This window comes from Pseudorasbora parva, chromosome 17 (assembly GCF_024679245.1).
Source record: "Pseudorasbora parva isolate DD20220531a chromosome 17, ASM2467924v1, whole genome shotgun sequence".
NCBI classification, from domain to species: domain Eukaryota; kingdom Metazoa; phylum Chordata; class Actinopteri; order Cypriniformes; family Gobionidae; genus Pseudorasbora; species Pseudorasbora parva.
This window is the reverse complement of record NC_090188.1, coordinates 534,617-547,116: the sequence shown is the minus strand read 5'-3', so window position 1 is coordinate 547,116 and position 12,500 is coordinate 534,617. Positions and strand designations below refer to the sequence as shown.

At 42.7% G+C, this 12,500-nt stretch overlaps 2 protein-coding genes across 3 annotated transcripts in view; one reads left to right on the top strand and one right to left on the bottom strand.

The window, feature by feature from the left end:
• mrpl2 (mitochondrial ribosomal protein L2) overlaps positions 1 to 8,838 on the top strand; it is a 15,140-nt gene extending 6,302 nt beyond the window's left edge. Inside the window, exons 6-7 of the mRNA XM_067421276.1 lie at positions 7,481 to 7,554; positions 8,159 to 8,838. Of these exons, the coding sequence (XP_067277377.1) occupies positions 7,481 to 7,554; positions 8,159 to 8,356 (272 nt within the window). The 3' untranslated portion in view covers positions 8,357 to 8,838. The remainder of the gene's footprint in view (positions 1 to 7,480; positions 7,555 to 8,158) is intronic.
• The window catches only part of zmp:0000000755 (phosphofurin acidic cluster sorting protein 1), a 54,459-nt gene continuing 50,690 nt past the window's right edge, over positions 8,732 to 12,500 (bottom strand). For both annotated transcript variants that reach the window (XM_067421258.1, XM_067421259.1), the window contains one exon: positions 8,732 to 12,196. In XM_067421258.1, the coding sequence (XP_067277359.1) occupies positions 12,081 to 12,196 (116 nt within the window). In that variant the 3' untranslated portion in view covers positions 8,732 to 12,080. The remainder of the gene's footprint in view (positions 12,197 to 12,500) is intronic.

The following is a 12,500-nucleotide window of genomic DNA, read 5'->3' as shown; positions in this document are numbered from 1 at the left end:
CTACAGTCAGATGTCTACTCTAGTAAAGCACCACAGTCAGATGACTACTCTAGTAAAGCACCGCAGTCAGATGTCTACTCTAGTAAAGCACTACAGTCAGATGTCTACTCTAGTAAAGCACTACAGTCAGATGACTACTCTAGTAAAGCACTACAGTCAGATGACTACTCTAGTAAAGCACTACAGTCAGATGTCTACTCTAGTAAAGCACTACAGTCAGATGTCTACTCTAGTAAAGCATTACAGTCAGATGTCTACTCTAGTAAAGCACTACAGTCAGATGTCTACTCTAGTAAAGCACTACAGTCAGATGACTACTCTAGTAAAGCACTACAGTCAGATGACTACTCTAGTAAAGCGCTGCAGTCAGATGTCTACTCTAGTAAAGCACTACAGTCAGATGACTACTCTAGTAAAGCGCTGCAGTCAGATGTCTACTCTAGTAAAGCACTACAGTCAGATGACTACTCTAGTAAAGCACTACAGTCAGATGTCTACTCTAGTAAAGCATTACAGTCAGATGACTACTCTAGTAAAGCACCGCAGTCAGATGTCTACTCTAGTAAAGCACTGCAGTCAGATGTCTACTCTAGTAAAGCACTACAGTCAGATGTCTACTCTAGTAAAGCATTACAGTCAGATGACTACTCTAGTAAAGCACTACAGTCAGATGACTACTCTAGTAAAGCACTACAGTCAGATGTCTACTCTAGTAAAGCATTACAGTCAGATGTCTACTCTAGTAAAGCATTACAGTCAGATGACTACTCTAGTAAAGCACCGCAGTCAGATGTCTACTCTAGTAAAGCACTGCAGTCAGATGTCTACTCTAGTAAAGCACTACAGTCAGATGTCTACTCTAGTAAAGCATTACAGTCAGATGACCACTCTAGTAAAGCACTACAGTCAGATGTCTACTCTAGTAAAGCACTACAGTCAGATGACTACTCTAGTAAAGCACTACAGTCAGATGTCTACTCTAGTAAAGCATTACAGTCAGATGACTACTCTAGTAAAGCACTACAGTCAGATGACTACTCTAGTAAAGCACTACAGTCAGATGTCTACTCTAGTAAAGCACTACAGTCAGATGACTACTCTAGTAAAGCATTACAGTCAGATGACTACTCTAGTAAAGCACTACAGTCAGATGTCTACTCTAGTAAAGCACTACAGTCAGATGTCTACTCTAGTAAAGCATTACAGTCAGATGTCTACTCTAGTAAAGCACTACAGTCAGATGACTACTCTAGTAAAGCACTACAGTCAGATGTCTACTCTAGTAAAGCACTACAGTCAGATGACTACTCTAGTAAAGCACTACAGTCAGATGTCTACTCTAGTAAAGCATTACAGTCAGATGTCTACTCTAGTAAAGCAGTACAGTCAGATGACTACTCTAGTAAAGCACTACAGTCAGATGTCTACTCTAGTAAAGCGCTACAGTCAGATGACTACTCTAGTAAAGCGCTACAGTCAGATGACTACTCTAGTAAAGCGCTACAGTCAGATGTCTACTCTAGTAAAGCAGTACAGTCAGATGACTACTCTAGTAAAGCTCTACAGTCAGATGTCTACTCTAGTAAAGCTCTACAGTCAGATGACTACTCTAGTAAAGCGCTACAGTCAGATGACTACTCTAGTAAAGCGCTACAGTCAGATGACTACTCTAGTAAAGCACTACAGTCAGATGTCTACTCTAGTAAAGCTCTACAGTCAGATGACTACTCTAGTAAAGCACTACAGTCAGATGTCTACTCTAGTAAAGCTCTACAGTCAGATGACTACTCTAGTAAAGCGCTACAGTCAGATGTCTACTCTAGTAAAGCGCTACAGTCAGATGTCTACTCTAGTAAAGCTCTACAGTCAGATGTCTACTCTAGTAAAGCGCTACAGTCAGATGTCTACTCTAGTAAAGCAGTACAGTCAGATGTCTGCTCTAGTAAAGCACTACAGTCAGATGTCTACTCTAGTAAAGCACTACAGTCAGATGACTACTCTAGTAAAGCACTACAGTCAGATGTCTACTCTAGTAAAGCACTACAGTCTGATGTCTACTCTAGTAAAGCACTACAGTCAGATGACTACTCTAGTAAAGCACTACAGTCAGATGTCTACTCTAGTAAAGCACTACAGTCAGATGACTACTCTAGTAAAGCAGTACAGTCAGATGACTACTCTAGTAAAGCTCTACAGTCAGATGTCTACTCTAGTAAAGCACTACAGTCAGATGTCTACTCTAGTAAAGCACTACAGTCAGATGTCTACTCTAGTAAAGCATTACAGTCAGATGTCTACTCTAGTAAAGCACTACAGTCAGATGTCTACTCTAGTAAAGCAGTACAGTCAGATGTCTGCTCTAGTAAAGCACTACAGTCAGATGTCTACTCTAGTAAAGCACTACAGTCAGATGACTACTCTAGTAAAGCACTACAGTCAGATGACTACTCTAGTAAAGCTCTACAGTCAGATGTCTACTCTAGTAAAGCACTACAGTCAGATGTCTACTCTAGTAAAGCACTACAGTCAGATGTCTACTCTAGTAAAGCATTACAGTCAGATGTCTACTCTAGTAAAGCACTACAGTCAGATGACTACTCTAGTAAAGCACTACAGTCAGATGTCTACTCTAGTAAAGCATTACAGTCAGATGACTACTCTAGTAAAGCACTACAGTCAGATGACTACTCTAGTAAAGCACTACAGTCAGATGACTACTCTAGTAAAGCACTACAGTCAGATGACTACTCTAGTAAAGCACTACAGTCAGATGTCTACTCTAGTAAAGCATTACAGTCAGATGTCTACTCTAGTAAAGCACTACAGTCAGATGACTACTCTAGTAAAGCGCTACAGTCAGATGTCTACTCTAGTAAAGCACTACAGTCAGATGTCTACTCTAGTAAAGCACTACAGTCAGATGTCTACTCTAGTAAAGCACTACAGTCAGATGTCTACTCTAGTAAAGCATTACAGTCAGATGACTACTCTAGTAAAGCACTACAGTCAGATGTCTACTCTAGTAAAGCACTACAGTCAGATGTCTACTCTAGTAAAGCATTACAGTCAGATGACTACTCTAGTAAAGCACTACAGTCAGATGTCTACTCTAGTAAAGCACTACAGTCAGATGTCTACTCTAGTAAAGCATTACAGTCAGATGACTACTCTAGTAAAGCGCTACAGTCAGATGACTACTCTAGTAAAGCGCTACAGTCAGATGTCTACTCTAGTAAAGCACTACAGTCAGATGTCTACTCTAGTAAAGCACTACAGTCAGATGTCTACTCTAGTAAAGCGCTACAGTCAGATGACTACTCTAGTAAAGCACTACAGTCAGATGTCTACTCTAGTAAAGCACTACAGTCAGATGACTACTCTAGTAAAGCACTACAGTCAGATGTCTACTCTAGTAAAGCACTACAGTCAGATGTCTACTCTAGTAAAGCACTACAGTCAGATGTCTACTCTAGTAAAGCACTACAGTCAGATGTCTACTCTAGTAAAGCACTACAGTCAGATGTCTACTCTAGTAAAGCGCTACAGTCAGATGACTACTCTAGTAAAGCGCTACAGTCAGATGTCTACTCTAGTAAAGCACTACAGTCAGATGACTACTCTAGTAAAGCACTACAGTCAGATGTCTACTCTAGTAAAGCACTACAGTCAGATGTCTACTCTAGTAAAGCATTACAGTCAGATGACTACTCTAGTAAAGCACTACAGTCAGATGTCTACTCTAGTAAAGCACTACAGTCAGATGTCTACTCTAGTAAAGCACTACAGTCAGATGACTACTCTAGTAAAGCGCTACAGTCAGATGTCTACTCTAGTAAAGCATTACAGTCAGATGTCTACTCTAGTAAAGCACTACAGTCAGATGACTACTCTAGTAAAGCGCTACAGTCAGATGTCTACTCTAGTAAAGCACTACAGTCAGATGTCTACTCTAGTAAAGCACGACAGTCAGATGTCTACTCTAGTAAAGCATTACAGTCAGATGACTACTCTAGTAAAGCGCTACAGTCAGATGTCTACTCTAGTAAAGCACTACAGTCAGATGTCTACTCTAGTAAAGCACTACAGTCAGATGTCTACTCTAGTAAAGCATTACAGTCAGATGACTACTCTAGTAAAGCACTACAGTCAGATGTCTACTCTAGTAAAGCACTACAGTCAGATGTCTACTCTAGTAAAGCATTACAGTCAGATGACTACTCTAGTAAAGCACTACAGTCAGATGTCTACTCTAGTAAAGCACCGCAGTCAGATGACTACTCTAGTAAAGCACCGCAGTCAGATGACTACTCTAGTAAAGCACCGCAGTCAGATGACTACTCTAGTAAAGCACTACAGTCAGATGACTACTCTAGTAAAGCACCACAGTCAGATGACTACTCTAGTAAAGCACCGCAGTCAGATGTCTACTCTAGTAAAGCACTACAGTCAGATGTCTACTCTAGTAAAGCTCTACAGTCAGATGACTACTCTAGTAAAGCACCGCAGTCAGATGACCACTCTAGTAAAGCACCGCAGTCAGATGTCTACTCTAGTAAAGCATTACAGTCAGATGACTACTCTAGTAAAGCACTACACTCAGATGTCTACTCTAGTAAAGCGCTACAGTCAGATGACTACTCTAGTAAAGCACTACACTCAGATGTCTACTCTAGTAAAGCGCTACAGTCAGATGACTACTCTAGTAAAGCACTACAGTCAGATGACTACTCTAGTAAAGCACTACAGTCAGATGACTACTCTAGTAAAGCACTACAGTCAGATGACTACTCTAGTAAAGCACTACAGTCAGATGTCTACTCTAGTAAAGCACTACAGTCAGATGACTACTCTAGTAAAGCACTACAGTCAGATGTCTACTCTAGTAAAGCAGTACAGTCAGATGTCTGCTCTAGTAAAGCACTACAGTCAGATGACTACTCTAGTAAAGCTCTACAGTCAGATGTCTACTCTAGTAAAGCACTACAGTCAGATGTCTACTCTAGTAAAGCGCTACAGTCAGATGACTACTCTAGTAAAGCACTACAGTCAGATGTCTACTCTAGTAAAGCGCTACAGTCAGATGTCTACTCTAGTAAAGCATTACAGTCAGATGTCTACTCTAGTAAAGCACTACAGTCAGATGACTACTCTAGTAAAGCTCTACAGTCAGATGTCTACTCTAGTAAAGCACTACAGTCAGATGTCTACTCTAGTAAAGCACTACAGTCAGATGTCTACTCTAGTAAAGCACTACAGTCTGATGACTACTCTAGTAAAGCACTACAGTCAGATGTCTACTCTAGTAAAGCACTACAGTCAGATGTCTACTCTAGTAAAGCACTACAGTCAGATGACTACTCTAGTAAAGCTCTACAGTCAGATGTCTACTCTAGTAAAGCACTACAGTCAGATGTCTACTCTAGTAAAGCACTACAGTCAGATGTCTACTCTAGTAAAGCACTACAGTCAGATGACTACTCTAGTAAAGCGCTACAGTCAGATGACTACTCTAGTAAAGCACTACAGTCAGATGTCTACTCTAGTAAAAGACTACAGTCAGATGTCTACTCTAGTAAAGCACTACAGTCAGATGTCTACTCTAGTAAAGCACTACAGTCTGATGACTACTCTAGTAAAGCACTACAGTCAGATGTCTACTCTAGTAAAGCACTACAGTCAGATGTCTACTCTAGTAAAGCACTACAGTCTGATGACTACTCTAGTAAAGCACTACAGTCAGATGTCTACTCTAGTAAAGCATTACAGTCAGATGTCTACTCTAGTAAAGCACTACAGTCAGATGACTACTCTAGTAAAGCACTACAGTCTGATGACTACTCTAGTAAAGCACTACAGTCAGATGTCTACTCTAGTAAAGCACTACAGTCAGATGTCTACTCTAGTAAAGCACTACAGTCTGATGACTACTCTAGTAAAGCACTACAGTCAGATGTCTACTCTAGTAAAGCATTACAGTCAGATGTCTACTCTAGTAAAGCACTACAGTCAGATGTCTACTCTAGTAAAGCATTACAGTCAGATGTCTACTCTAGTAAAGCACTACAGTCAGATGTCTACTCTAGTAAAGCACTACAGTCTGATGACTACTCTAGTAAAGCACTACAGTCAGATGTCTACTCTAGTAAAGCACTACAGTCAGATGTCTACTCTAGTAAAGCACTACAGTCTGATGACTACTCTAGTAAAGCACTACAGTCAGATGTCTACTCTAGTAAAGCATTACAGTCAGATGTCTACTCTAGTAAAGCACTACAGTCAGATGACTACTCTAGTAAAGCTCTACAGTCAGATGTCTACTCTAGTAAAGCACTACAGTCAGATGTCTACTCTAGTAAAGCACTACAGTCAGATGTCTACTCTAGTAAAGCGCTACAGTCAGATGACTACTCTAGTAAAGCGCTACAGTCAGATGACTACTCTAGTAAAGCACTACAGTCAGATGTCTACTCTAGTAAAAGACTACAGTCAGATGTCTACTCTAGTAAAGCACTACAGTCAGATGTCTACTCTAGTAAAGCACTACAGTCAGATGTCTACTCTAGTAAAGCACTACAGTCAGATGTCTACTCTAGTAAAAGACTACAGTCAGATGACTACTCTAGTAAAGCACTACAGTCAGATGACTACTCTAGTAAAGCACTACAGTCAGATGTCTACTCTAGTAAAGCACTACAGTCAGATGTCTACTCTAGTAAAGCACTACAGTCAGATGACTACTCTAGTAAAGCACTACAGTCAGATGTCTACTCTAGTAAAGCAGTACAGTCAGATGTCTGCTCTAGTAAAGCACTACAGTCAGATGACTACTCTAGTAAAGCTCTACAGTCAGATGTCTACTCTAGTAAAGCACTACAGTCAGATGTCTACTCTAGTAAAGCGCTACAGTCAGATGACTACTCTAGTAAAGCACTACAGTCAGATGTCTACTCTAGTAAAGCGCTACAGTCAGATGTCTACTCTAGTAAAGCATTACAGTCAGATGACTACTCTAGTAAAGCTCTACAGTCAGATGACTACTCTAGTAAAGCTCTACAGTCAGATGTCTACTCTAGTAAAGCATTACAGTCAGATGACTACTCTAGTAAAGCTCTACAGTCAGATGACTACTCTAGTAAAGCGCTACAGTCAGATGTCTACTCTAGTAAAGCATTACAGTCAGATGACTACTCTAGTAAAGCTCTACAGTCAGATGACTACTCTAGTAAAGCGCTACAGTCAGATGTCTACTCTAGTAAAGCATTACAGTCAGATGACTACTCTAGTAAAGCTCTACAGTCAGATGACTACTCTAGTAAAGCTCTACAGTCAGATGTCTACTCTAGTAAAGCACTACAGTCAGATGTCTACTCTAGTAAAGCGCTAGTCAGATGACTACTCTAGTAAAAGTCTCTCTCACACACACACTCTCTCTCCCTCTCACACACACTCACTGATGACCGATGTGTGTGTCCGTCCTCAGGCACGTGTGGAGTGTTGCTGAGGAAGGTCAACGGCACCGCCATCGTCCAGCTGCCATCCAAACACCAGATCCAGGTGAGCCCATCATGACCTCAAACTACAGTTTCATGTAATACATTATTATATGCATTTCATTTTTCTAACATGTTAGTAATGTGTTAAAGGACAACTCCAGCGAATTTCTAAGTTTATTTTGATCGTTATATCTTTGTACGATAAAACGAACCGGATTGGTGCTTGCCACGCGGAGTTCTCACAGTTAATGCCCAGAGCCCCCCTCAGCTAAACGGCAGCTCTGGGGGCATAACCGTAACGGGTGTCTAGAGCCGCTTAACAGACACAACATGCAATTAAAATGTCTGTCCAACATGAACAGGTCCCTCACAAGACAACGAGATGCGTTTAGCCACTTAAGCTGCCGTTTAGCGGAGGGGGGCTCTGGGCATTAACTGTAATAACTCTGCTTTGCAAGCACCAATCCGGTTTGTTTTATCGTACAAAGATATAACGATCAAGATAAACTTAAAAAGTCGCTGGAGTTGTCCTTTAAATCATATTAGCATCATGCTACTAGCTCCCTTCCCTTGCGAGTGTCATGTTCCATGAGTTGAGTGTGAGCTGCATGATGTGTGTGAGTGCCACTGCTCAGGTGTTGGTGTGTGTGTGTGCCTCTGCTCAGGTTTTGGAGACGTGTGTTGCGACGGTGGGCCGCGTGTCAAACATCGACCACAATAAGCGGATCATTGGGAAAGCGGGACGAAACCGCTGGCTGGGCATCCGGCCCTCAAGCGGCCTCTGGCAGAGGAAGGGAGGATGGGCAGGACGCAAGATCAGACCCCTGCCACCCATGAAGAGCTTCATCAGCCCCAGCACATGACCACACACACACACACACACCCACCCATACCCATGAAGAGCTTCATCAGCCCCAGCACATGACCACACACACACACACACACACACACACACACACACACACACACACACACACACACACACCCATACCCATGAAGAGCTTCATCAGCCCCAGCACATGACCACACACACACACACATACCCATGAAGAGCTTCATCAGCCCCAGCACATGACCACACACACACACACACACACCCCCATACCCATGAAGAGCTTCATCAGCCCCAGCACATGACCACACACACACACACACCCATGAAGAGCTGCTTCAGCCCCAGGTCATGATCAATGCACTCTACACGTGTGTCCACAAACACACACACACACACACATCTGTGGTCAAGAGCCTTTTATTAAACACAACCGCATGTGGAGCAGCGGTAGAAAATCACAACTCATTCTGTAAAACATGCATCTGTAACATTAAAGAGTCTGTCATTGTGCGCCGTCCTGTGTGCTTATGAGTGACACACACACACACACGGGAACACTGCAAAACATGCTCTTCTTATACAGTATTTTTGTCTTGATCTGCAAAATAATCTTATTTCTGTTTGGGACGGAAACAAGATTTCAATCAGAAATCAGATTATTTTTCTCACCCCATTGGCAGATCATTTCACCTGTTTTAAGCAAAAACTCATTTTGATTTTATTTTCAACAAAACAAGAACAAATATCTGATCTAGAAAATGCATCTTGATTTAAGAATTGTTAAATATTTAGACTAGAAACAAGACAGAGTAAGAAGAGCATTTATTGCAGTGAAGGACATGATGTACACACCTGTGGGAAGCAAGGGTGTCATTTACTCCAGGACCAAAACACTGAAGATGAGGAACCCTGTTCACACACACACACACACACACACACACACACACACACACACACACGTGTGCTCGTGTTCTGTAGTAAAAGTGCAAACACTGTGTGTGACACACACTAATCCAGTCCAATAACATGAGCACAACAAACTGAGTTAAAGGTGCACAGGACCAAAACACTCCACTGAAAACAGAAATACTACACACTGCACCTTTAAAACTCAAGGGTGCTGAAAATGAACACACTCCATCTCCCATGATGCTCCTGGTTGTTCCGTCGTGAATCTGGACGTGTGCTTTCATGGACGTTAGACGTGTAGTCACATGACCACCGCTGAAGTATACACACGCGTGTGTGTGTGAGATGCACACGTATGTAAAGGTTCACGCTCACACCTGTCACATCATGAAGCTCGATCTGACCCGAAACTCAAGTGTTCATCGGACACAATCGGGACTGTTGTCGCACTTGAACCTTGAACACACACACTGTATATTGAGGAGTTTAGTGGGTGAAATGTTAAAATGTTACACATCCTTCCCTCATGGGTCAATTTGAGCCCCATAGAAAATGTGAGGGATGCTTCAGTACACACAGAAAATCCTAAAAATGCTTCCAAAACTGATTTTGATGAATGCACACTGAAGGGAAACTCTTTAGAACCCGGCGGAGCAGCTCATCTGCTCCATATAGAGCTATAAAGACATCTAATAATTAACTTCTTACATTTATATTGAGCTTTCAGGGTACTCAAAGTGCTTTACATACACACTATAATGCCCCAGAGCGGGGTCAGCGCATGCTGAGGGTCACAGTGCGCAGAAGTCTCCAACTTTCTGCAGAGTCAACAGCTCCAGACCTCCAGACTTCTGTGGCCTTCAGATGAGCTCAAGAACAGCGGAGAGAGCTTCATGGAATGGGTTTCCATGGCCGAGCAGCTCATCCAAGCCTTACATCACCAAGAGCAATGCAGAGCGTGGGATGCAGTGGAGTAAAGCAGCCGCCACTGGACTCTAGAGCAGTGAGACGTGTTCTCTGAGCGACCAATCACGCTTCAGTCCGACAATCCCATGGACGAGTCTGGGTTTGGCCGTCACCAGGAGAACGGGACTTGCCTGACTGCAGTGTGACAAGTGTAAAGTTTGGTGGAGGGGGGATTATGGGGTGCCTGACTGCACAAATGAGCTTCTAGAAGAATGGGCAAAAATCCCCATAAACACACTCCTAAACCTTGAGGAAAGCCTTCCCAGAAGAGCTGGAGCTGTTAGAGAGGGGGGGCCGGCTCCAGATTAAACCCCACGGGTTAACAATGGGGAGCTCGTGTGTGTGTGTGTTTGTGTGTGTGTGTGTGTGTGTGTGTGTGTGTTTGTGTGTGTGTGTGTGTGTGTGGAGGCGGCACAAATCTCCTCAACCAGTGACTCGAGTCATGAAATATCATGTCATGTTATTATTTTTCCACAAGAGGTCAGCAGAGGCACCCAATGTGAGCCGCTGAGCTGGTTATGATGTATGCAATTGAAAGATTGAGAATGTGCTTACATTACCATTTATTGATTAATTGATCAAATCTAGTAATTTAAAGGTAAATAACTGAGAAAAAATTAAACTAGGGCATTAAAAAAATAGGTGACGCTTTGTTACATATAGTTAATAACAGTAAATTGTACATAATTTCTATCATTAGTTAATTATTATTCCTCAGTACTGTAATGTATGATTACACTGTAACCATGACACCTTCAACTAGCAGTGAATAGCTGCATGCTAAGAGTGATTAGCTAAGTGTTAAAACCAGGCGAAGAATTCTATAAACACTCCGTAGTAACCAACTGTGACAACTACCAACTGCCTAGCAACACCATAGCAATGCCCTAACAGCCACCCAGATTACCCTAGCAACCACCCACAACACCCTGGCTAACACATAGCAACCACGCAAAATACCTTAGCAACCACCCAGAACATCCAAGCAACCGCCTACAAACCACCCAGAATACCCTAGCACCCACTTAACAACACCCTAGCAACCGGGTCCAGAGTTTTGCCACAGCAAGCACCACTCACATTTTCTTCAGGAAATGAACATTCTAGTTTAAGAGTATAATTCTAGGACTTGGGGTCATTTTGGCCCGGGCGGGACGGAAGAGGTTTAACCCCGAGCTCCTAAAGCAGGGTGGATTCTGATTGGCTGTCAGTGTTTTTAGAGTTCATCAGCTGGAATAATAGAGCGTTCTTCTGCATATCGTTATAAATAAACGAGTTAGAGCGATTATTAAAACGCTACGCTTATCATTCGTGTTTCTTGGCTTGGTTATGAACGGGTCTGTGTGTAATGTGACAGGAAGCTTCAGTCATGAGCCGGTTCTCTCTCACACACACACACACACACACACACACACACACACACACACACACACACACACACACACACACACACACACACACACACAGGTTTGCCCTGCTCGTGTGCTTTGAAGGTGGGATCATAATAGAGTTTTAAATTCCTCAAAATATCACAAAGACACGGAACCGCTTTTACATTCGGGGTAAAAACCCCTTTCAGTTCACAGCTGAGACCTCGACACGCGTCCCATCATGCACCATTCTACAGGATTTCACAGAAATGATAAAGTAGCAGAAACAACAGAGTGCTCGAGGTTTGCCTCCGTCATCATGAGCTGGAAATCTCAGACTCAGCCGTAGACATCAAACATTACGAGTGCTGTTCGTATAATGCACACACACACACACGATATAAATGAACTGAAGACGGTGACGTTTCCATGGGAAACTGGTCACTGCATGTCCCAGGGGTTTCGGAACACACACACCACACACACACACACACACACACACGTCTGTCACAGGGGTTTGCTGTAGCCGAACACGCCGACGGGGAAGTGCTTGACGTGAGTCGGCCACTGGGCGGCCAGCTGGAAGAACTTCACATCGTTCCACTCCACGCCGTCGATCGAGACTGAAACACACACACACACACACACGGTTACTGACGTTCATACACACACGCATGGGACATTACAAGAAATTAAGAATCAATGTTTCAAATGTTTTATTTCCCATAATTATCATCCTCTTCAAAATGGATCAAACAACATGAAGCAGCTTCTGAATTATCACCAATCAGGCATAACATTATGACCACTGTCCTAATATTGTGTTGGTCGCCCATTCTGCCGTTTCCATCAAAGGCTGAACATGGTCTCAGCAATGCTTAGGTAGGTGGAGCGTGTCAAAGGAACATCCACATGGATGGAGGACCC